General features: G+C 37.0%; 1 protein-coding gene across 1 annotated transcript in view; it reads right to left on the bottom strand.

Moving 5' to 3' along the window:
- LOC103598371 (chromosome unknown open reading frame, human C5orf42) overlaps positions 1-27,340 on the bottom strand; it is a 115,239-nt gene that overhangs the window by 14,288 nt on the left and 73,611 nt on the right. Inside the window, 8 exon segments of the mRNA XM_008582361.1 lie at positions 1,026-1,191; positions 4,128-4,259; positions 5,052-5,082; positions 9,463-9,627; positions 14,395-14,482; positions 18,495-18,748; positions 23,797-23,941; positions 24,328-24,452. Of these exon segments, the coding sequence (XP_008580583.1) occupies positions 1,026-1,191; positions 4,128-4,259; positions 5,052-5,082; positions 9,463-9,627; positions 14,395-14,482; positions 18,495-18,748; positions 23,797-23,941; positions 24,328-24,452 (1,106 nt within the window).

The raw sequence follows: 27,340 nt of genomic DNA, 5'->3' as shown, positions 1-27,340 counted from the left end.
TCATACCTTCCGAGTTAATTTATTCTAAATGTAGACAAAATTCTAACCATCTTGGGTATTTACTTGGCTGAGAGGGAAGGGGATTTCAGAATGCACACGCGTGCATGCGCACGCAATTGAAGATTCTGGTCACGTACCTCAACAGCTCTGAAGCTTATTACCATGCTCTTGGAGCCCTCAAGAAACTGTTATATTAATACCAATTATACTCTTTTCAGCAGAGACAGGTAAGTAAATTATACACTCAAAACAACAGTTCACCTACTTTTGCACCATTTCGTGTTTAAATGGGACAGCCTTATCTGGAAAATCCACTTACAGAATTTGTTCACCTAATGTTGTTGAAAAAATAAAATGCCATAATATTTTACATCAGATTATAAAGGAAAAGATAAACTGTGATCTAATTGTAATTTTTGCAGTAATGTGACTATCAAAGTGATAATGCCTAGTTTCACCTTTTGAAGAAAAATACTCCTGACCTCGCCATGATTATGTCCATATTCAGGGCTCAGTAAATAAATGCTCACAGTTTGAAAGGCAGTTGAAAAAACAACACACACACACACACACACACACACACACTCACACACAGCTCATTGTTCTGTTGGTACAAGACCGGACCATAATTTTTCTTTGTATTATTTGCAGATTACTCTTAAGATAGAAAATTGAGTTTTACAAACGGCTTTACTACACACACACTCAGTTGTTCAACTGCCATGGACTCTCATTGAAAATTAAAGAAACAACTCCAATTGGTCAGTCACTCAATCACTCAATCTCCTCATTTCATTAAAATGCTAGAGCCATAATCAGCCTGGAAGAGAAAAAAATTTTAAGACAGTTCAATAGAACACGATTATTATTAAGGTAATTTCTTAACTTTTCCTGATTAAGAAAAATGTTGAGCTTTCTGCCAAACAAAAAATAAAAATGTTAATCTTTTTACTGAATTATTTAGCAGTAAAAAAAACTATGCGTATTCTGAGATAATTCCATTACGCTCGACACTGTAGACTTACTGGATTGCTTCTGGGGCAGAAAGGGTCATGTTCTCGCCCTCTCTTTTCAGCCAGCTGATTTAGGTACTCTGCCATTCTTTCTTTTCGTTTTCTTTTCATCCAGACTCGAATCTCTCTTCTCTCCTTCTCAGTTCTTTGTGGACGTCTGCCAGAAGAATGCTGAATCCTGAGAAATTTAACAAGCAAGTTATCATTTACTTTTAATTTTGTTATGCAGATAAGAAGTATCACAACTAAATACTACTTATTTGGAAAGATTTTGCCCCATCTTGAATAGTATACACTTATGATCTCTAATCAACTTGCTCCAATCTGTTCTGAAAATGGTCTCAGAAAGGTCACCAAGAACTTCTCTATAACATTTGCTTTAAACTCTTTTCTCTTCTTTTTTAAACTCTCTCACCTGGGTCTTTTCCTAACTCTCAAAATACCACACAGCCTCCTACATTGGCTCCTTTCATCTCTGCTCACCACTTCAATATTAATGTCTTAAACGTTCCATTTTGGTCTTCTTTATCTGTAATCTATTCCCTGGACTATTTTAATCACATCCAAAACTTACAATACAGAATTGACTTCCAAGCTGCTGCCCTTCTGTACCTAATCCCATGTTCAGGCCTATGCCACACTTCCCGTGGTCTGGCCCAAGTTAATAACTAAGCATGGCAGGGATGCTGTGGCTGGCCCATACCTTTAAGACACCAATAACTCTGTGGATGACTGGCATGAAGTCTTACCACTGACCTGGCTGGAACGTTCTTAGAACTGCGCTGCGCTCTGCAACTATTGCCCCAACCCTCTTTCCTTCTCAGGGATGGCTCAGACCTGCATTGTGGTTTGATGCTTTCCCCCACTTCTAGTGTTTTCCCCCTATTCCACTCATAGGCATTTCCCCAATTAATCTCTTTTACATCTAATCTCATCTTGACTTCTGCTTCTGGGAGGATCTGAACTAACGCAAGATGTACTAGGAGTGGTCCAAGAAAACAGGCGGAGCAAGATGGGGATTGGGGACAGATGCTTACCCATGTGAAGACACCATCCTAAATGGAAAGTGAGTCACAGACACAAACAATGTGGTTTATTCTGAACACCTGCTTTCCTTCTGGGAGTCTAGAATCTCAGTACATGCCGGCACTACCCCCCAATAAAACCCTGGGCTCTACGTCTCACCTCAGCTTGCCTTGTAAGACAACATTTCACACATGTCACGACTTATTGCTAGAGGAATTACATGGGCTGTGTATGACTCCACTGGGAAAGGATTCTTGGAAGTCTCTGCCTGGTTTCCCCTAGAATTCACCCCATGTATATTTTCCCTTAACTTATTTGGCTTTGAATAAATTATAAATTATAATTTTGCTGTAATAAATTACAGCCATAAATATGACTATATGCTGAGTTGTGTGAGTCTACCTAGTGAATCACTGAAACTGGGGGTGATCTTGGGGACCCCCCACAAGGGGCACATCCACAACAGCACTGCAGTTTGACAGCTGTCGCCATCTTTTATGTCTCCTACCCTTCTTCCTTCACAGGTATTTCTCCAACAAAATCTCTTGCTCATCTAAAACCCATCTTGACACCTGCTTCTCGGAGGATCTAAAACTAACATACCAATGAATACTACCATCTGAATGTTCTCCTAGCACCTTAATTCTAAAACTACATTCTCTGTCTTGCTAAAGAAATCACAATCGACTCGGTCATACAAGGTAGAAAAGCTGTCACTCTTAACCCCCAGCAGCTTCCAGTGTTACCCCAAACCCTCCATTCTGATCCATCTCATCTCTAGTCTACTGAAGTAACTCTTCCAACTATCTCCCATTTCTAGTCTAAAACCTTTGCTGGCTCCCCTACCACTTGCACGGAAGTTGAACTCAGTGAGGGCCTCTGGTCACTACATCCAGCGAGCCCCACTCTCCCCTTCGAACATACAAACTCAAGCCACATCTCACTCCTTGCCCTTCACTACCCAGCCCACCTCTGTGTGTATTCTCTCTGCCTAGAATCTAGAATATCCTTTCCTCCAGTTATCAGCCACATGAATTTCTACTGATCCTTTGAGATACAGCTCAAACACCAGAACTGGTGAAGCTGCCTTTCTGACTGACTTTCTTCTCCTGAGCTCCCGTAGCGTATTGATATAACTTGGTCTTACAGGTCTATCTCTAAGGATAGAAACCATATTTTACTCTTATCCTAATTCTTGACATTTAATAGAGTATTGATAACATGATGATTAACTTGAAAAAGGAACAATTAAAGATAATGAAATGTGTTAATTTAGGAAGTTAGGGTTTACATGGTCTTGATATAAGGGCATAAACACAATACAAATAAATTCCAATAATTAAATAGAAATAGTCTTTTTTTTTTCCTGTTGGTTCTGGTAACAGCCTTGAAAGTTCAGTTATAATACACTGCATTTTCACTGTAACAAGTAGAATCGAACTAGGAAATAAAGTATAGCTGCTATTAATAAGGTTATCTATTTTATATGAGCAAGCCAAGAGGTAGATGTACAAGTGCACTTCAAAAAGTTCATAGAAAGATTCATATTATCTCTCAGTTTGATTTTTCCATGAACTTTAGCCTAGTATCTCAAAGAATTAGGAAAATCAGCCTTCATTGTATGAGGAACCACTTCCTGACTCAGGAAGAGTTGCAAGGAGAAATATTTTGACATAATTTTCCAAGGAAAGGATATTTAAAATGTATTCTAAGGGTTAATACTTAAAGTACCATGAACTAAATCATTAATTAGGATTAAATGCATGTTGTATTTAAAGTGATGAGAACTTAGGAAAACTCACAGGATACAGATGTGCTGTATTAGTTAAATAAACCAGTCTATATATACTGCTGAAGGAAAGGAAGGATGATGCATACACATCACAAAATATATTAATGAAGAAAAAAATCTATTCTAAGCTTCAAATTTATTTCATAAAAATCTTACTAAAATATGACCAATTTTTTAAGCATTCTTGAACCAGAAACATTTTAAATGGGTTGAAAATGAATTCTTCACACCAAGGTCAAGGGTTTGAATGCCCAGACAGGACAGGTGCCCCCCAAAAAGAATTATTCAATGATTACCTGGAGATACTCCTGGCTTGTTGTTCTGTTAAGCCAAGCTCTTCACTGGAAACTCCACCTTTAGTTATAAGGTCATCAATAATGTCTGCAATATCAGTCAATCCAGTCATCTGGAGTGGATCTACTGAAACACTTCATTTGCATATGTAATTTGAGAAATATAAATCAGTATCTACAACTTATTTACATTAAGCAAAAATGAACATATAAAAACTATTCCTTCCAAAAGCATAAATGAACACAAAATGATAACCAAATATCTACTCTTCCTTCTATTTCTGTAATTCCAGTATTTTTCAGTAGAAAAGGCCTATAATCAATAATTGATGACTTGGGGCTAGCCCCGTGGCTCACTCAGGAAAGTGCGGCTCTGGTAGCACTGAGGCCACAGGTTCAGATCCTACATGCGGATGGCCAGTGCGCTCACTGGCTGAGTGTGGTGCCGACAGCACCTAGCCAAGGGTTACGATCACCTTACCGGTCAAAAAATAATAATAATAATAATAGAAATAATAATAGTAATTGATGACTTGGTGGGTGCTCTAAAAAAAAGTAAACATAAGGCCCTGGAGGAAACCTGCCTGCTGAAATTTAATACATATTTAGTAAAAGAAAATGCAGTAAACATAGTCTCGTATTCTAATCACCTGTGCTAAAACAGTAAGGAATATAACAATCCTCAGCTTCCTAAAACACCCATTCCCATGGGAATTTATTGTATTCCTTTAAGCCACGAAGGGATGTGTAGTGGAAACGTTTACATAGATATGAGGACACTTCAAAAAGTTCATGGAAAAATTAAAAGATAATACAAATCCTTCCATGAACTTTTTGAAGTACCCTCTTATGAATGACAAAATTTCCAGAACACATATTTATAACCAACTTTAAGTAAAATCATGAATTAACTCTTAAGATACTTACCTCTCAAATAATTCATCACTGTTATTCACACCTTTAAAAAAGAAACATATTATTAATAAAAATGTTCAGGTTTTTTTTTTTTTACTTTCAATTTTTAATCTGATTTAGAAATTATATAACCATAAATAGAAATATTTTTAAACCTCCAAATTGGTTTAAAGATATATATGTAAAGCATATTTATCCTGCTCTAAATACACTATTTGGTAGTGAATATTGTCTACATTTTAAAATTATTACTTTTCTATTCCAAGCACTTTGTATAATAGACTTCAGGAGGCACAACTCTTCTTCGCTTAGTACACAGTTTGGAGACCTGGAGTACAATTTACTTTATTAACAAAACAAAAAACAAACAAAAAATACCCACATCTGGTGATTTGAAAGTAGTGAATTTTGGAAAATATCTAATTTAAATCCAAGAAGAAATTTACTTGAAAGAACATGACCCAAAGAATGATTTTTAAGCCTTGTCCCATATTAAATACATATCTTTAAAGCAAAACACTTAATCTATTCAATCTTCTATATGTTTAATTCTGAAAGAGAACTGAGTTAGCATAGGAAAGAGCATTCTGACATCTCTTATTTAAAAAATTTTCCTTAAGATTTTATTAGACTAAGATAAATCAAACCTGCCCCTAAAAGCTATACATCCGCATGTTTTTAATATAAAATAATCTTGCTTTATTCAGCAGATAATGTTTTGTTTATTAACCCCCAAATCAAGGATTTTATCTTTGTTCTCAGAGTCTGGGCATTTGTGAGTTCTTAATAGCAATTAATTAAATTTAAGAGGGAAATACTTTACATAAAAATAAGATTATAGCAATAGTAATACTACTACTTCTTATAACTTTTTTTTGCTCAGGAGAAAAAGATATTACTTGGGAAAGAGAGGGTCTGTGATAGAAACACTTTCTATCAGTGATTGCTGGCCTATGCATGAAGAAAGCTTGAAGGATCCCCTTCCAGTACTGGCTGGGCTACATAAGGGGAAGTAGGTGAGATAGTCAAAGACAATGACCTCTGAGGTTAAAGGTTGGAGTGTCGGCCACCAAACATAGGTAGGCAACAGGTCGACCTCCTTTTGCTGTTAGTGACCCATGACCACTAGCCCATGGCCATAGCACCTACAAACCTGGGCAAGTTTAATACTCCTCAATTACCGTCGCTGAAAGAGAACACCCTTTTGCACAACTCCAGAGCACTCTGATAACAAATGCAATTTAACTAAGCAGCTCATGTTTAAACTCTTATATGATAGAATTTAGGGCCTTTGGTCCCTGACAAAGATCTTCAAACTCAGTTAAGAAAAGTCTCAACTACTGAAAGGAAAAAAATGATAATTGAAAGTATAGATTAATCAGATATAAAAGATGTGACTACTAAGAAATGAAACTGATTTATTTTATCCAAGAGCAGAAAAATACCTTTAAAAGTAGTTACAAAGACACAAAAAAAAAAAAAAAAAAAAAAAAAAAAAAAAGTAGTTACAAAGAGAGATTCTATCCTTCCTTCATTTTTAAACTGTTTTTGGAACTCATCCTTAGACAATTTACTAAACACAGTCAATCAGCTTTATTCCTTAATAACCACAATTCTTTATTTTTAATTCCAGACAGTGGAATTCAGTCTGATCATAACTTCGTTTACCAGAACTGCCTCTGAATAACATGACTGGTACCAAAAATTAAACCCACCCTCAGTAATTAAATTATTTACCACTATTAAGAATACTTAGGGGCCGGCCCGGTGGCGCACTGCTACAGTGCGCTGCTTGGGAAGCGTGGCGGCGCTCCCGCCGAGGGTTCGGATCCCACATACAGACCGGCCGCTCACTGGCTGAGCGAGGAGCGGGGGCAACACCGAGGGTTGCGATCCCGTTGCCGGTCCTGGTCCGGTACGGGCGCGACACTGAGAGTTGCGATCCGTTGCCGGTCACAAAAAAAAAAAAAAAAAAAAAAGAATACTTAGAAAAATGTGCAAAGAAAGGCACAAGATTGCAAAAAAAGAATCTAAGCTATTTTTAATCATTAAAGGAAGGAAATGACAATACATCTTTCCAAGATGCCAACTTTAGAGTGAACACCTATTAGGGCATCTAAATTCTGCTCTTTGTTAAAAAATAATAATATGATTTCTTTCTAAATTTACAATCATACATTGAATACTAAAGAAAATCATTTTAACTTATCCATCTTTGTATGTGTTATGCCATTTATTGACGTTTCTCCTTTTTTCTTGCATCCTAAGTTAAGAAGCTAGTACAATCCTACACAAATCATCTCCTTAACCTGGTACCTTTAATTTCTTTTTCCCCACTACCTTCTTTTCTTCTTCTTTAAACATTAAAGAACTTGTATCCCCATCCTGAAATGATCTTTGACTTCATTTCCCTTACATTGTCCAATTTTTCTATTTCCTTTCACTGTCAGAATTCTTTAGTCTACATTTATAGCTTCTTGAGCCCGTCGCTGTTCCCAACCTGCCTCCTCTACTACTGATACTACACTGAAGTCCTTAAATCTCAGTATTCCTGGTTTTTTTTCTTTGTTCTTTTTTTTTTTTTGTCCTTTTTTTGAGACCGGCCGCACCGCGCTCAGCCAGTGAGCACTGTGACCACACCAATCATCCCTACATAGGATCCGAACCCGCGGCGGGAGCGCTGCCGCACCCCCAGCGCCGCACCCTCCCGAGTGCGCCACAGGCTCGGCCCATTCCTGGTTTTCTGATGGCTCATGAAACTATTGGCTGTTCTCTTTTTCTTGAAAATCTCTTCACCAGGATCTGCTCACCTGTTTCACCCACTGGGGAAGATCCTCTTGCTCTCTAATGGGTGACATTTCACAGGTTGTCCTTAGCATTTTCCCTTTTTCCTTCTTTCTTGCAGAAAACAAATGCACTCTCATAGTCTTAACTATATAATTAGGTGAAAGGCTCTTTCATCTGGTTTTTCAAGCCTAAAACTCTCATCTAAGCTCTACTTCGTCTAAAACTGTATCCTAAATATGGCCACTCATCTGTCCTAGCATAAACTGTTACATTTGGTCTCAAATGCTCTGGAGTTTAGCATCAGACCTTGTTCCTGCAGTCTTGCAACACTTAACCGCCATTCATTTTCTTCTTCTCGTCCTCTTTTGTCCACTTAGTCACCGAGTAATCTCAGTTACTTATTTAGAATGTCTCTTGTTTCTTCTTTTCCTTTCCCACAACACTGCCTAGGCCCTCAGTATTTCACAGGTCAGATTAATTTAATAACCTACTAACTGGTCTGTGTCATCATTCTAGTCTTCCTGAAAACCTCCTCATTTTCCTTCTCTGCTCAGAAGTAGAGAAGGGTACTTCCCAAGAATGAAATAGAGTCTAAATTTCTCAGATGTAACTGAAACTCTCCACACATGAGTCCTGTTTAACCTCATTTGTCAATCCTCCCCCAGAGGAGGGAAAGGAAAAGCTACCAGTGACCAAGAACCTACAGGAATCAAACAGATTCGCAGCCAGATGCTTTATATATGATACTCCACCTTCACAATGGCTTTGTGAAGTGGAAATAACTATCCCCATATACTGATGACTAAATACACATGGAATCTAGAAAGATCTTAGAGAAAATAATTGTAAGATTTAAAGTCAGCTTCTTAATAGCTCTTCTTTTATTTAAATAACAGCAATGTCATTTAAAAATAGCATTTTTACTTTCTATATTACCTTAACAACAGTAATAAGACAGGGCAAACACTCAGTAAAACCGTTTTGTTGATTAGAAAAAAAAAAAAAAAAAAAAAACTTCCAAGCCACTATCAGTGATTGAACTGTTGTATTTACTATGCCCTATTACTCATATGACAAAATTCATTAGGAATAAAGAATAGCACTTTTAATCACCACCTGCAAAGGAAATGAGACAAAAAGAGGCACTAAACCTTTCAAAGTCTCAATATCCTCAAATGTAAAATGGGGATAATAGAGTATCTACCTCATAGGTCAGGTTTAAACCAAAGTCCATAAATACAAAATGGTGATGTCTGGCACATGGTAGAGGCTCAAAAAATGATAGCTATTATTTTTTTATTATTTTGTTTTCAAATTAAAATTCAAAGTTCTCATAATTGGCAGAGTTTGAATTTCTCAATTTTTGTAAAAATCAAATATTGTAGTGACTCCAGTTGCTATCTATTTAACATTAATAGGTTACACAGAGCTATGATACATGATTGCAGCATATCTTGTGAAGGTGACAATACAGCTCTTCATGTGAATGGCACAGTTTTAACTTTCCTTCCCCTGAAATAAATATTTCAAAATGATTTCACAACCCATCATAACTATAATGTACAGTAAATACTGTTCATTAACATGATAATGGAAAATAAGAGTGTGTGTAAATGAAAAAAGTGAAGAAGAATACCAGGAGAGGTTGTATTCTGGTCACTGGAAAGGCTGACAGCTGAACTGGCAGAAGGAAACACACAGGTTTTCTGATTAGAATCATTTTCTTTTACTAAAAATACAGCTTCGGAAGTCTCCTCTTTGTCACTTTGATCTTCCTCATCCATATGAGTCAGAAAACACACTAATTCAGAAAACAGTAGGTAGACAAAAAAAAATCAAATGGAAAAGATGTAACAATTGCTAACACTTCCACGTGGCAACAGAGATATATTAGACATGGCAATACAGATATATTAGACGTTTTCAACATTTTATCTTGACAGCTTTCTACTGTATAATTAATTTAATATTAAATTTAAAATTAAAACTCTCCCATAGTAAAAGAACAATTAAATTTATTATCAACTTCATAAAACATGGCAGATTGAGCTAAACTGCACAAGCCCTTGTCCTGCTATAAAAACAGAAATGCTAAATTAAAAAAAAAAAAAGTTTAATACACAACCACTCTAAACAGAGAAATCTCTTGGTGCCAGAAAAGAAAGAACTCAAAGCTGGAGCAATAAGTGGACAATATTGCTGGGATAGTCCACAAAGGAATAGGAGATGTGGTGTCTGCAGATTGCAATGAAGGGAACTGAGCTACCTTCATAAGGCCTAAAGCACTTAAGGGTAGCTCTGTTAATAAAATGGAGATAAGAAAATCTGTGTTCTGGAGAAGCAGCAAAGAAGTTTTCTATCTACCCGGACAGTGGTTGGGAAAAAAATGAAAGTCAACTCAGAAATCAAAGTCCCTGGCTTGCCACAGCAGGTGTAAGGTCTGTATTTATGCTGTCTATGTAGCACAGCAACTCCAAACCAAGATATTTATATTAAAATTTGTCTCCCAATTTTTTTCTACTTCAGTGACAGCAAGAAGTGCAAAATCACTCTGAACACAAACATATACAGCCTAGAAGAACCCCCAATAAAGATAAGCCTATGAAAAAAAATTACAAATCACACAAAGGTACAACCAACCATGAGAGAGTTAGTACTCAGATTCAACAACTGAGAATGCACACACATTAAATAAAACAATCTGAAAGGATTAGTCATAAAATATGACTAAAATTATTAAATAGAGAAAGCATAGAAACCACAATAAAAGAACAGGACAGGATATCCAAAGAACAAATAGAACTGAAAAGGAAATAAGTAGAACTTTTAGATATTAAAAATGTAGTCACTGAAAATTAAAATCATAACAAATAGATGAAACAGTAAAGACACAACAGAAAAGAGAATTAGTAAACTAGAAAACAGACCTGAGGAAATCACCCTGAGTACACCACTGAGAGATAAAGAGGTTGAAATTATGAAGGACTGGTTAAAAAACATAGACAACAGCATGAGAAGGCCCAACATGCACCTAAAAGGTGTTTTATTTATTTATTTATTTTTTTCCTTTTTGTCTTTTTTTCGTGACCGGCAACGGATCGCAACCCTCAGTGTTGCGCCCGCACCTCGCTCAGCCAGTGAGCAGCCGGTCTGTATGTGGGATCCGAACCCTCGGCGGGAGCGCCCCGCCACGCTCCCAAGCGGCGCACTGTAGCAGTGCGCCACCGGGCCGGCCCTAACAGGTGTTTTAGAAGAGAAAAGAAAGAAAGGGGAGGAAGCAACACTACAAAAGATAACAGATAACAAATCCCCAATGTTTTTTTCATGTCCGGCAACAGATCGCAACCCTCAGTGTTGCGCCCGCACCTCGCTCAGCCAGTGAGCAGCCGGTCTGTATGTGGGATCCGACCCCTCGGCGGGAGCGCCCCGCCACGCTCCCAAGCGGCGCACTGTAGCAGTGCGCCACCGGGCCGGCCCTAACAGGTGTTTTAGAAGAGAAAAGAAAGAAAGGGGAGGAAGCAACACTACAAAAGATAACAGATAACAAATCCCCAATGTTAAATCTTCAAATTGAAGATTCCTATTCCAGTAGAAGATAAATAAAAAGAAATGCACACCTAGACACACATTATATTAAAAAAGCAAAATAAGTGAAAAATAAAGAGGAAAATTTTAAAGCAATCAGAGATAAAAGAAGAGCAATTAGACTGACAGCACACAGGTAGTGTAAACTCAGCAATTACAGATGACAGTAGGTAATGGAATAATATCTTTAAAATGCTGAGGGGAAAAAAATGATCATCTTAGAATTCTGTACTCAGCTGTAAGCTATCACGTAAGAATTCTAGAGAAACTAAAGCTATTTTCAAAGACTGGGAGAATTTACCACTCACAGACTCTAGATGAAAGAACTATTAAAGGAAGGAAGAAGGAGACTGAATGCTTAAAGAAGAAGTGGATGCAAGAAGCAACTGTGGACAACAATAGCAGAGAATGTCAAGTAGTAAGAGGTAGAAGTTATTTCATGAAACCTGTGTCTTGGTTTTACACATTGCTGCTTACATACTTACAATATTTAAATTATAAATTTAAAAAATAAGTAATTGTGGGCAAAGAAACTGACAAACATGTTGATAAATCTTAAATGAGCAATGACTATAACAAATAAAAGACAAGGGTGAATAAATAGGAGGCTTAAAAACACAGTAGATATAAGATGTTAGAAAACAGTATTAGAGAACATGGACAGAGCAGATCAGTGTTAAAAGCTCTAAAGTCCTTATACTGTTTGGGAGGTAGATATATTCACCTTAAATTTTAACTCAACTATGAGTGTTGAAAATTCAAGAAGAAACACTAAAAGATTTAAAATCAAATACAATTTTTGAACCAATAGACGGGGAAAGAGAGTCCAAAAAAGGGCAAGAAAGAGGGACAAAAAGTAAAGAAACACAAAAACCCATGGTAAATAGGAAACAAAAAATAAGATTTTAGAAATAAACACAAACATATCAGTAAACACAATAAATGCACACTGATTGTACTTACTGGTCAAAAAAATAGGTTGTCTATTTAAAGGAATGAAATCTAGTTACACGCTGTACTCAACTGCAATGTAATCACATGGCTTGAAAGTAAAGGGGTGTCCAATTTACAGGAAATACACAGGAGAGAGGAACACATTACATGACACCACAGAGACTCAATTAGCAAAATTTAGACTGAAAAACACTTCAGGACAAACATTCTGGTATTTTCAACAAATAAACTTCAAGGGGAAAAAAAGAGATAGAAGAGGAACCGAGAAGTTAAAAGAAACATATAAGCCATCAACCAATGGCCATATATAGACCTTACCTGGATTCTAACTAGAACAAGTAATTTTTTTAAATGAGAAAACTGGCGTCATTTGAACTCCGATTCAAATGACATAAAAAATGATATGAAAATATTAAGATTTTTTTAAAGGAGGGACAATATTCGTATGCCTATGAAAGGGACCTCATCTTTTAAAGATACATATACAATATTTATGGATAAAATAATGTGCTGTCTGGGTTTTGCTTCAAAATAATCCAGGAAGATGCGAGAAGAGTGGGTGGGTGTACAGATAATAAAGGACTGACCATGAGTTGAGAATTATTCAAGCTGGTTGTTGGGTACATAAAGGTTTATTATTCTACTCTGTGTTATATTGAAATACGTTAGAAATTTTCCATGATAAAAAAGAAAAAGTGACAATAAAGATATACCAAGCAAAAGAACAAAGGGGTAGTAATGTTAATATTAGATGAAATTGGCTATAATAATTCAAAAAGTCTTACTGAAGACAAAGAGGATGATTACTTAATGATAAAAGGAACAAAATTCAACAAAAAATATAATACTGAACTATACTCATCTTACAGCCTCAACTATACTAGACTTACAATAAAAAATAAACAATTTTAGAATCATTGTGGGCAATTTCTAACTCACCGTTGAAACACAGATCAAGCAGACTAAAGAATCAGAAAGAATAGAGAAAATCCAGACAATATAATTTAGAAACTTGACTAAATGGAGATATACATATACATACCCTACATACAACCAAAAGAAAATGTTTATTCTCTTCAAATGCATGTAGAACATTTACAAAAATTCACTCTATATACTAGGCCACCAAGGAAATTTTAACAAATATCTGAAAATTAATATCATACATTTTATTTAATCACAATACAATGAAAATGGACATCAACCACAAAAACAGAGTCCAAACTCTTTAATATTAGAAGCTAAAAACTCCTTTTATGAGCTAAAGAAAGTGTAATACAAATTATATAAACTATGAAGACCTGAACACCACCAGGTGATGGTACATATCAACACTCTGTCTAGGTCTGTGCAGGAACATGTTCAGCCTCAAATGCATATTAGAAAACAAGAAAGAATGAAGTTGGGAAAAAACAAGTTATTCCCTCCCAAAATAGAATAATAAAAGAACAGAAACTGATGAAAAAGAAAATTAAGAAACAACAGAAAGAACCAACCAAAGCCTAGTTTTTTGAAAAGACTAAACCACTGACAAGACTGAATGAGAAAGAGAATGCAGATATAAACTATAGACACAGCAGAAAGTGAAAACATAACTACCTTCATTTCACTCTTTCAAATAAGAAACGAGAAAACTTAATACCTCACCACTGCTGGGCCGTTTCATCAGAACCTCAAATTGCAGATGACCACAGACAAACAGCAACCTCAACACAAAGCTCTCTGCAATTCTCAGCAGTGTGTGCCCAATGGCCTGGAATCCACAGAAACTAACATCCAGGCCACATCGCCCCCAATCTGGTATAAAAGTTAGAGGAAGTTATTGGCTTCTCAGAAGAAAATGGCCTTGTGGTGGGAGCTAATTACATTATTACAAATATAATCCTAATCTAGAAATTGAGGAGCTGATTGCTTCAGCTCACATATGAAAACTATTCCTAGTTCTGGAACTCCAAAAAGCTAATTATTCACTCAGGTCAACCACAGCAAAGCTTCAGACCCAGCCACTGCAACAGGCCCCGCCACAAACCTTCTTCAGAAATTCTAATTGTTTTTGGACATAGTATTTTTTCAAATTCAGGGCCAGAAGACAATTCAATGTGATCCACTGGTTCAACCTGTACAAAAACACAGGGAAGCAACTGTTATAAATTTTATACTTTGATAATTTAAAAATATCATAAACAATTTTATGTAAATTTTAAACATTTGCATTAATGAAATGAAATGAAAAAATGAAAGAAATGTGATTGAATCCAATATGAGCTAGGGATCAATAAAGAAGAGGATATTTTTACTTACTTGTAGTTTAACTGATTTAACCTTTTAAGAGGTACAGGAAAATAGTGTGATATAATTTTATAATGGGGAGGAACCTTAACTACCATCTAGACAAAACCTTTTAAAGATGAGGGAACAAGGCTGAGAGAGATTCAGTGACTTTCTCAGTGGCAGAACATGGATTTTAACACAGATATCCAAAGCTTCTAGGTTAGTGCTTGTCCACAGCATCCCTCTGCCTCTTCTAGGCCTACAGCTGTTTCCTTAACTCAGGCAAATGTTATATATTTACATATAAACATTTATATTTGTGTGTACATTATAATAGGGAAACTGTACCAAACCTATCATTTAAATTAATGATATGTCCTTCAAAATAGTCTTCTTGGAAGACTAAATACTTATGAACTTTGAGCAAATACTTTTAGAACTCTTCCTTTGAAGTTGTCTCCCAAACCTGTGCTACAATTATTTATAACCACTCTACTGGTAAATCTTTAGTTATATAAGTGTAACTTTATTACTTAGAATCCAAAAATAAGAGAGCAAATGTGACCATTAAACAAGCAAAAGACATAGTTCAGACCTTCCAGTCCTAAAAGGCTTGGGCTGAAAGGGGAGCTCTATCAGAAATTTCGGGAACTTTTTCAAAATGCCAACCCACCTCTGCCTCTCCCACAGATTCAGTAAGGCTAGCAAACATATTTTGAAACAAGTATCCAGGGTGATCTTGACATGCGCAGCCATCAAATTGTCTAATGGACCCAAATCTTTGGAAATTCCTTCTTGAAACTGCTCCTAGCTAGCTTTCTCCTGAGTCTCTTACTACCTCAGACTGTTTGTTTTGAAGCCTTGTTTTTGAATCCTCCCTCGTCCTTAAAAGCAGTGTACCCACAGGATTCTCTCCCTTACCCTCTTCTTTTTTGACTCTATGTGCTCTCTTTGGGTGACTGCCTGCCTGTGCTATTATGATTTCAACCTCCTCCAAACAGATGACTCCAAAATTTGTACCTCCAGCTCAAACCTACCTCAGAAGCATAAAAGGGTACCTTAAGAAGTTCCTAGAAAGATGTGTACTACCAAAATTAATACGTCCCTGATAGAAACCATTGTGCACCCCTCCCCCAGCATGCACGCACACACACACACTTCCTCTTCTTTAGTTTGGAAATGGCTCCACCACTTACCCAGGCTGAAATCTGGATACCACTGTAAATACCTGTTGTCTTCTTCACCTTCCCAGAGCCTATCAATCTCTAAGTCCCATTATATTCTCTCCATTCCTACTGCTAAAGTTCAGGTATACTTGTATTATTCTTTCTTGCTATGGGTACTCAGTGGATCTCAAACACCCATCAGCAGACTTTGTATAGAGCTAGCAGCACAAGAGTAATTTATGATGCTTGTTAATAATACAGATTCCTTAAAACCAGAATACAGACCTACTTAAAACCAGAATCTCAGGGAAATGGGGCCCAGGAGTTTGCATTTTTAACAAGTTTCCAAGATGATTCTAATGAGCAGAAATGTTTGGAACCACTGTGACCCAACTGGTCTCTCTGTTCCCAGTCTTATCCTTTTCAATCTACCCTCTACACTACTGCCAGCATGTCTGATCATATCACTTCACAGCTTAAAATTCTTCAATGGTTTCTGCTGTCGACTGAATGTCCTCCCAAAACTCACCGAAGTTTGACCCCCATTGTAATAGTGTTAAGAGGGTGGGAAATCCACTTATGGTACCTGAAAGGTGATTAAGAAGTGATTGGATGGTGAGGACCATGCTCTCGTGAATGGATTAATCCATTCACGGAATAAAGCATTAATGGTTTAATGGGTTATCAGGGAGTGGTTCGGATGGCTTAAGGAAAGCAAGTGAGCACATTAACTCTCTTGCTCATGTTATGCTTGCCACGTAATACCCTGTGTTGCCATGGGACTCTGCAGGGGTTTCCCACCAAGAAGAAGGCCCTCACCAGATGTGCCCCCCTGGATCATGGACTTCTCAGCCTCCAAAACTGTCAGAAATAAATTTCATTTCTTTATACATTACCCAGTTTCAGGTATTCTGTTACAAGCAACAGAAAATGGACTAATACAGTTCCCTACTGCCTGCTTATAGGATAAAATCCCAATCACTTGACATAGCAAACAATGCTTTCCATCCCTCCCTATCTACCCACTACCTAATTCTACTGCCAGATGTCTTAGAGCCCAGTCCCAAACTTCTATCTCCAAGTGATGCTGATATGGTTCCACAAACACTCTCTGCCATTTGGTACCTTTCTGTTTTTGCTCACAATATTTCATCAACCCTTGCTTGTATAACTGATGAATAGCAATTCATTACCAGTTCAAGTCACCTCTACAAAGCCTTCTCTGATGCCACAGCTTCACTTACCTGTCTAGTCACAACAGGTCAGGTGTATTATGTGTCCTCACTGCACCCAGTACATATATATTTCTTGGTGTATACATCCACCTTCTTTTATTAGATTTTAAGCTCCATGAAAATAAGTACTATACCTTATTTATCTTTCTATCCCCAGAATGTAGCACAGAACCTAGCAGGTAGTAAATGCTCAACAAATTTTTATTGAAGGAATGATTATTCATGGACTTTTGTGGGAGTAAGCAAAATAGGATCAAGACTATATTCAAGTATAAGTAAAGTATTGCTTACTAAACTAGCTCAGAAAAAAAGAGATTCTTTGAAGTAAGGAGTTCCAAGGACTACTTTGATGCTCAACATTCATTTGGATGTGGTAGATCGAAGTCTGTAACTTTGTTAAAAAACAAAAAGCAAAACAACCAAATAAACACCATAATATCAGCACTTAATAGTAGTCCTGCCTCCTATTCTTTCAACGTAGTTTCACATATGCTTAATCTTAACTTTTTAATATGTGTGAAATGCTTGGATTAAAGAAATATTATAAACCTAATAAATACATTTTTAAAAAATGACAATATGCTAAAAATCTGGAATATCTAATATTGTTAGGTAAGTCAATGATGAAATTCTTATCCTGCAGACTAATTTGCATTTCCCAGTATTAGACTTTAAAACATTTAACATATTTTTATTACTTGTTCTTTAACCCTTATTATATGAATTTTTCTTCATTAAAAAAAAAGTACAAGATGTTTGAGCAAAATAATTAATTTTTGAGAATTTCTTGCTATTTTATCTTACTACCATTATACATAAACTTATTATGAATATTTTTAAAGATACAGAAGATTTCTAAAGAACTGATTATTAGTCCTCTTACATAAAATATTTAAAAGAAACTGAGAATTCCAAATGTAACAACAATATTTGTAAGGTTACAAAAATCTTTCAGAAGAAAATGATAATTATAAGCAGGATTTCTTTAAAACCACATTCTGGTTTTGTAATTTATATACAAGGGTACTTCAAGAAGTTCATGAAAAGATTCATATTATCTTCTAATTCTATTTTTCCACGAACTTTTTGAAGTACCTTCATATTTGTTTTCCTGGTAGGAAGCATGGGTTCACATCTAAAAGCTTAAGGCAGTGGTTCTCAACTGAGGATAATTTTGGCCTTCAGGAGCCATTTAGCAATGTCTGGAGACATTTTTGATCATTACAACTCGGGGGAGTGCTGCTGGCACGTAGTGGGTAAAGACCAGGGATGCTGCCAAATACCCTACAATGCATGGGGCAGCACCCCAAAACAAAGAATTATCTTGCCCAAATGTCAACAATGCTAAGAATAGAAAACATAGCTTTAAGAAAGTAAATTTCAGGTGTCTAAATTTATACCACCTATAAATCTAATAATTTGGTTATAAACAAAAAATAAGAATAAAGACAGTCTACCTTATCATGATGTAGATCTAGCATTTCAGGTCTGGGGAAATCCTGCTCTATGTTTTCAGCAACGTTCTGTATTGCTAAGAGCTGTTCATCAATTTTCTGAAGCTTAGAGGTGAGATGCTCTAATCGGCGAGCTGCAGGGCTTGGTGCAGTGCAAGCTGCAGAGACATCCTGCAGCAGTTTCCATAACACATAATCTTCTGCAGAGTCTGTCTTTGTGCTCTGTTCTTTGAACTGAAACTCTAGTTTTAGCAGATCTACATATTAATAAAAGTAAAACCAGAATTAATTATAATTAAGGACGAGGTAGATATTAATAATCTTTTTTTTGATGATTTCATTTTAATTCAATGTAACATTACTTTCAAAATCAGTTTTAATTTAATATACTTAGAAACTCCATTTTATTTTCCTTACTTCAGAGATTTGTCTTTGTTGTGAGATAATATATAACAACATTACTACTACAAAGCTCCACCTCCAAGGCAGTCTGAATGTTAATTTCATCCCCTGCTACAAACATATATTTCATCAAAAAGCAACTTTAATATTTTTATGACTTTCTGAAACTCTACTTGAAAACCAACAACATCACACAGTAAGAGCTAGATCCAATGTTGGCTATTACTGACTCTATGTTTGATCTCAGGCAAACATTAAGCATCCTAAGATCACAATCAAAGCCAATGTCTCTTCTTACTCAAACTCAGATGATCTTGTCCCAAATTTGAGACACCTTGTTTTTTAAATGTACTCTTCTTCTGGTGTCTGGGTCTCCTCCTCCCTTATGTATTATGCACACATAATCTTCCTCTGCCTACCCCTCCTGCTTGATGTCTTGCTATTTCTTTAAATAAATGAACAAAAATCACTCTATTTGGCTCCAAGCAGACTGAACAGCAATCTTCTCAAAGTCAGCAAGCTCCACCAAACCTCTGAGTCGTTGCACAGTCTACTCTCTTAGCCTGAATGTTCTCTCACTAAATCCTACTTTCCTATAAAATTCCATTTACGCATCTCCCCTACATGGCCCCAATCCTCCCCCAACACAGATTAGATGCTGTATTATCCAAGAATTTCATCCACACCACCATCGCAGCCCTTACTAAATTGTATCATAATCATCTCTTTGTCTTTCTTTCCCCCTACAGGTATGCCCATAGGCTGAGAGCCTGGTATTCCTCTCTGCCTTCATCCCTATATCTGGTTCCTAGCTTAGTGTGTATTAAATGAAGAGTCAGGCAAATGAAGATTTTGATGCCTGCCCTAACTCACAGAAGTATTGTGAAAATTAAATTACATGACAAAGTGCTCTGAAAATGTGAATTACTAAACAAATATAAACAGTGCTCGTAATATTTCAGTCCCAGTCTAAGGAGATCCTTCCCATGAAAAGAAAATAAATGCCAATGTTGGCAGTTATATCACCATACCATACCTGTTTTGGCCCTACTTTTTCTTTTTGGGAGGTGGGGGGCCGCTGGCTGGTACGGGAATTGAACCCTTGACTGTGGTGTTATAACACTATGCTCCAATCAGCTGTGTTAACCAGCCGGCCCAGCCCTACCTTTTTTTTTTTTTTTTTTTTTTTTTTTTTTTTTTTTTTTCGTGTCCGGCAACGGATCACAACCCTCAGTGTCGCGCCCGTACCGGACCGGGACCGGCAATGGGATCGCAACCCTCGGTGTTGCGCCCGCACCTCGCTCAGCCAGTGAGCGGGAACCGGTCTGTATGTGGGATCCGAACCCTCGGTGGGAGCGCCACCGCGCTCCCAAGCGGCGCACTGTAGCAGTGCGCCACCGGGCCGGCCCGTAGCCCTACCTTTTTTAACTTGCTCTCACAGTACACTACCATCTATCTATCCTTCCTGTTTCTCAGCAGCCTGGTTATCTCCCTTAATCACTCTCATGAAGAAATTTGGTGCACACAGACTTTAAACAGAAAACACAGCAAAAGAGATGGACATGGTCAAAATTCGTAATGGCCTCGATGCATAATGAAGCTAGCTTCCCTTTCTCTGGAGAACTTGCTCTACTTGTACTGACTAAAAGAAAATTACTCAGCCAGGAGGGTTAAGTACAGAGATTCACTGACCCTGCAATGCTCTTCCTAGGCCCAGCAAAACTCTGTTTGCTATTACTGGTGCTATTCCTAACAGGAGATGGTTTCTAAAATAAGAAGCTACTGTCATTCAAAATAGTGAGGTCTCATTAAAACAGGAATTTACGGTTTCTTTTGTTTTTTCTTTTAAATACCTAAGGACCCTGTCCCTCCCTTCTCCCAGCCTTTTCCGGTAATGCAAATCTCACTCAACTCTAAATGTGGGACTATATTTTGAATGTTTATATTATTTAAATATCACGTCAGAATTTAATTTCGAAATATAAAACTTTTCCTTTTAAATTGGCACTTTCAAGTACTTCTCTTTAATAAGAGTAGAAGAATCCCACTTGATATGGTGAATGATCTTTTAAGTGTGTTGTTGGATTCAGCTCATCAGTATTTTGTTGAAGATTTTCTCATCTATATTCATTAGGGATATTGGTCTGTAGTTTTCTTTTTTTGTTGTGTCTTCGTCCAACTTTGGTAGGAGGGTTATGTTGGCCTGTAGAATGAGTTTGGAAGCATTCGGAGGGAGGATGTTTGAAGTTAGCAGTCTTTCAGGGTGTGGAAGCATGTGGGGAAGTGAAAAGTGCTTTTAGATTCAAAGAGAACAGAACTGGGTTTCGGTCCCAGCTCTGTCACTCAATAGCTTGGTGACTTTTTACAAATAAATTAACTTTATTTGATCCTTACTTGTATGTTTGTGGGACTGAACCTCATAGAGTTGTCATGAAGTACATCTAGCCAAGTGCCTTTGGCTACTTAGGTGCCCTGTTAGTTTCAATTAACTTTTTTTTGGCAGCTGGCCAGTAAGGGGATCCAAATCATGATCTTAGTGCTACCAGCACCATGCTCTCACAAGTGAGCTAACCACCCATCCCCACCCTTCATTTTTATCCCAATCAACTTTTGAAATTCTGGCAAACTGGAAGCAGACCCATCTCCCTGTGACCCCTGAGTATCTTAGGCATTTCAAATGACCATAAGCTACAGGTTAATTTTCCTTATCAATGACCATAAGCTACGAGTTAATTTTCTTTACAAATGAGATCAGGACTATAACCAACCTTTTAGAGAATCCTACCTTGTGGAGTTTTCCATTATGGAAAACAGTATGAAGATTCCTCAAAAAAACTAGAAACAGAACTACCTTATGACCCAGCAATCCCACTGCTAGGTATACACTCAAAGAAAATGAAATCAATATATCAAAGAGATACCTGCACTCCCATGTTCATTGCAGAACTATAGCCAAGAGACAGAATCAACCTAAGTGTCCACCAACAGATGAATGGACTTAAAAAATGTGGTATACATACACAACGGAATACTATTCAGCTATAAAAACAATGAAATCCTGTCATTTGCAGCAATGTGGATGGAACTGGAGACCATGTTACATGATGTAAGTCAGGCACAGAAAGACAAATACTGCATAATCTCATTCATACGTAGAATCCAAAAAAGAAAAAAAAGTGGCCAGAAAAAGAAAAAAAGTGGTTCCTGTAGAAGTAGAGAGTACAATAATGGTTACCAGAGGCTGGGAAAGAAAGGGAGGCAGGGAAGGAGGTGAAGAGAAGAGGTATATTAACAGGTACAAAGCTATAGGAAGACAGGAAGAATAAGTTCTGGTGTTGTAGGCTGACTAGTGCTAATAATATTATATTGTACATTTCTCAATAGCTAGAAAAGAGGATCTTGATGGTAATCACCACAAAGAAAAGATAAAAAGATGTGTTTTCTACCCAAAGTGAAATCATTGTACAATATATGCATGTATCAAAACAACACAGTGTACCCCACAAATAGGCACAATTAAAAACAATCCTCCCTCCACTACCCATGTACCCTAGCAACCCCATGAGGAGAGAGAGAGGGCAAAGGCTTCACAGTCTAAAATGCTGCACTTGTTTGTATATGCAACTTTAATACACATGCCCTGACCTGTCTTACCATGCAGTTTCGTGCCACCCATCCCTTCCTTGCTCCTCAAATCTCCTGAGCGCCCACTGTAAATACACAACGAACAGGCAGAGCCAGGTTCTGCATCCAAGCATCTCACAATCATAAGGCTGGGTCCACACCTCCCAACAGTGTAAAACACAGAAGACACACAATGTCTCTGTTGCAGAAAGTCTGACTGTATATTGGATTAATCTAAACATTCACAGGATGCAATAACTTTAGTTTGTTGGGAAATATTCTTCTAAATCTTGCTAAAATTTACCATAAAACAACCTGATTTATGATAATAAAACTGAGTACCTTACAAGTACTGTTAGCTACCATGACTGTGTATTGTCCATGTGCTATTCTACAATTTCTGACCTTTTTAAATATGAGAATTCATTTTTAACATCAAAACACTCATGAACTCCCACAGGATATTTATTTTTACCCCCATTAATTGAGAAAATACACATGCACAAATAGACTTGTAGTCTTCCTGTAAAATATCCATGGATCCCAGCTTTGGAACCATGGATCTATCTTATTTGCCTACCTGCCGCCACTCTCCTTAGCAAGGGACAAGCCTTTTCCTGGTGTCTTTTGCAATTATCAAGTTTCAGTGCTTGTTTCTTTTTTTTTTTCCTTTTTGTCTTTTTTTTTTTTTACTGACCGGTAACGGGATCGCAACCCTCGGTGTCGCACCCACACCGCGCTCAGCCAGTGAGCCGGAACCGGTCTCCACATGGGATCCGAACCCTCGGCGGGAGCGCTGCCACGCTCCCAAGCGGCGCACTCTCCAGTGCACCACCGGGCCGGCCCTTCAGTGCTTGTTTCTAATACAACAATAGTTTAGGGGAGGGGAAGGATCATGCTATATTTCTTAGCCATTCACCTTTATCCTGCTGTATGTCTGATGGTGTAGGTGAGGTAATACCAGGCTCCTTTATTTCTGTAATGCCTGCTCTCCAGCTTTTTCCATCCAGACAGGCTGGAGTCACTTCTACAGGTTTAGAAAACAAATCCAGAGCAGAATTGGCAGATTCTATCAAGAATGAAAGGCACACAAAGATTGATTCTAAACTTCTAAGCAAGGTAATTAGATCGTTTCTAAATGTGAATGAATGTAAACATCCAAAACTACAGGGGGTTTGTAGGAGGAGAGCAAACGGACGTGAGTAGGGACAACAAGGCTATATTGAAGAATTCTTCAAAATGTATTTAATTTATTTAAGAAGTAGAAAAAAGTTATTACCTTTACTCTTAAAATTGTGTTGGGGAATAGCGTGAGTAACTGAAGCTGCCATATAATGCAACTCTGCAGACGATGGGACTTCTAGATGATCGCTTTGATGCTCGATAATGCTATCATTTGAAGGCTCCTCTCTGACAGGTAATTCCTGAAGAAGATCATCAGCTTCAATGTCAGTCACTTTTATATAAGTGTGTCCAACCTGAGCCAAAACATGTAAAATCAAAGAGGGTTACATTCTTTTTACTCTATATGGATACTCTGCCAAAAAAAAATGGCTTAATTCTTCATTCTTATTAAAACAATCCAAGAAGAGCTTGTATGAGCCTAACTTAGGGAAAGCTGCAGCAAGTATGTGTTATTGGTCTCAGCTTACAATATTTGGGGCCATAAGACGTCAATTAATTTTTTGACCTTCCTACAAAGACACATGGATGAGATTTTTAACCTCATTTCACCTATGCAGTTGAATAATGTCTGGATGATTCTAATACATTTTAGCACAAAGATATTGTTAAAACTTCTGAATAAAACACAAAGCGAATTTGTTACCATATGAGGTGAAGGAGACAAAGATTTCTCTGATATTCCAGTGGAAAGTCTGAGATTTAGATGCACATCTGGAACCAACAGCTGAGGAACATTTAGAGGTTCATGTTCTGAAAATTAAGAAAAGAAAAATCAGGAATATAAAAAATGTTCGTAGGCGGGTCAGAGTGCAGCGCTGTTTACAACTAGTTGATCACAAGCAGTTACAGATTTCATTGTTCCTTCTCCACTCCCACTGCTTCACTTGGCTGGCCTTAAAACAATAATAATAAAATTAAGAAAAAAATTTTAAATATCTGTAAATAGCTCTATATCATTAACTTTGTAAGAACAAGTTAGCAACAAACAACATAAGATGTATTTCTTGAAAATCTAAGTAGAAGCTTCATGGGTATAAATTAAAGAAAATCCTATTCTATTCTAAGGGCAATTTACTATAGGGTAATTCATAATTGAATGCAGACTGACTATTGCATGAATGATTCACAAGAACAATAAAGAACCTAAAGTATGTCAAAAAATGCTATAATTTCCTATTTCCATTTCAGATATATTACGTCATGTTTGTCTACTTAGGAGAATTTCAATAAAGCCATATTTTAGGAAATTAACGTATAACTTTTTTTACTTTCAATGGTTTCTTGTTATTTATTTATGGTTATTAACAGTTTCACTGAGATATAATTCACATTCTTTAAAAGGGTACTATTCAGTGGTTTTTGGTATATTCACAGAGCCCACAGCTGAATTTTACCACTTAAAATGTTTCAACATCTACATTTCATAGAAGTCATTTACTTGTTATTCAACAGTAAAATAAACAGGCCTGTCATAGTAGGTCAGCAGACAGTTTAACTCTGTGTCTTTTGTTCTAGGACTCTAATTTTATTTTCTGGTGTTTACTTTTTTTTTTTTTCCTTTTCGTCTTTTTTCGTGTCCGGCAACGGATCGCAACCCTCAGTGTCGCGCCCGCACCGGACCGGGACCGGCAACGGGATCGCAACCCTCGGTGTTGCTCCCACACCTCGCTCAGCCAGTGAGTGGCAACCGGTCTGTATGTGGGATCCTAACCCTCGGCGGGAGTGCCACCGCGCTCCCAAGCGGCGCACTGTAGCAGTGCGCCACCGGGCCGGCCCCCTGGTGTTTACTTTTTTAATTTTTTAATTTTTTACTTTTTCTGGCAGCTGGCTGGTATAGGAATCAAACCCAGGACGCTGGTGTTATTAGCACCACTCTCTAACCAACTGAACTAACTGGCCAGCCCCATTTTATTTTTATTACAGCATTACTTTCAAATTTCATATGCAAAGTATAACTCACTGTCATATTCAATACTAAAAACTTGCTACTAAGGCTTACTTTAAACCACAAAATAACCAAAAATCTAGAAAAAAGGAAAACGAAAATATTTCAATTTTAATTCTATCTCTGTTAAGTCAATTCACTGACTTAACTGCTTTTTTTTGTGTGGGTGATGGTGACCAGCTTTGGCATCCTGCATACATAATCTTCAGTAAGTCAAACTTTTTAGTAAATGAAACCTTTTTTTCAGAAAAAAAAGAAAGAAATCATACCTGATGTGGAAGAAGTGATTTGTTCATTCTTCCCATGTTCAGAAGCAATTTCTTGGGAAGCAGATTCCTTATCTTGTAGTAAATTAGAGGATTTGAGGAAAACAAACAAACAAAAATTTCACAAACAGAAGAAAAAACTAAATATATGAATGCAGATAATTAGATATTGTGCATAAAAGGTGGTAGAAAAGTAGACTGGCAATTTAACTTTTAAATAATATAATTTCAGTTTTTATTTTTTCTATCCTGGGCCTTCCTCTGGATGAATAACAGACTCCTAGCAAATAGCCTGCCAACAGCAGCAGTAGCAGCAAAGGCAAAGTACCTCCCAGGCTTTATCAAAGACATGCTCAAATAAAGAACATTTAAGAATATTTCTCAAATGCACACTCATCATTTACAGCAAAAAAAATTTACACATGCTCAATCTCATTCAGAAACACAAATTAAAATAATGACTTTCAAAGTTAAAAAGGTTAGCTAAACCACAGTAATGACAAAAAAAGGTTCTTATGAAGGAAGATACTCACTGAATCATTATTTATAGGAGAAAAAAACTGGAAACTACCTAATGCATCCAACAGTAAAAAATTAGTTAAATATTTTATGGTACAGCTAGAAGAAGGAATATGCTAACACTACTTTTTTGATGACACTGAAATGTTTGGCATAAGTAGAAAGCAAAGTGAAATGAAAAGCACGCAAAATACAGGTATCCTTGTCATACAAATCTAATCTACTTCTGAAAATATGTTGGATAGATGAATTTTCAGAAACCAGGAGACGTTATCGCATTATTTAAAGTGAGGGGAAAAAAAGGCGGCCCAGCCCATCCAATTTTTCCAAACATCATTAAACAATTCTTTTTTTTTTTTTTTGTCCTTTTTGAGACCGGCCACACCGCGCTCAGCCAGTGAGCACTGTGAGCACACTGGTCATCCCTATACAGGATCCGAACCCGTGGCGGGAGCTCTGCTGTGCTCCCAGAGCCGCACTCGGGGCTCAGCCCTAAACAATTCTTAAATACCTAAATAACAACCCATCAAGGATTACTATATAATATAAAGCATTTTAAAATCACTTCCTACTATTCATTTAATTCATTAGTTTGCATGCAATAATATATCAGATAGGAACTATCTTCAACACTCCAGCAAACATGTACTATGATGCAAAAAACCAATGAAATATGTTAAAGATACACTCTAATTTGCAAACATCCCAAGGTAACTGGAAAAAAAAAATAATGCTCGGATCCATTAAACTCTCAGGAAAAGCCAGGGAAGATAGCAATAAAATCTGATGATGAGAGTTCAAATAGTAAAGGAGGACAACTATACTATAAACGGTGTCTAAGACTGAAAGAAAAAAACAATATCAAAATGTTATGAAGTAGTATAATTATGGTTAATTTTGATCTTCTT

Source organism: Galeopterus variegatus, unplaced genomic scaffold (genome assembly GCF_000696425.1).
Source record: "Galeopterus variegatus unplaced genomic scaffold, G_variegatus-3.0.2 Scaffold2590, whole genome shotgun sequence".
Lineage (NCBI taxonomy): Eukaryota > Metazoa > Chordata > Mammalia > Dermoptera > Cynocephalidae > Galeopterus > Galeopterus variegatus.
Note: the sequence above shows the minus strand (reverse complement) of the source record. Positions and strands in the feature narration are given on the sequence as shown.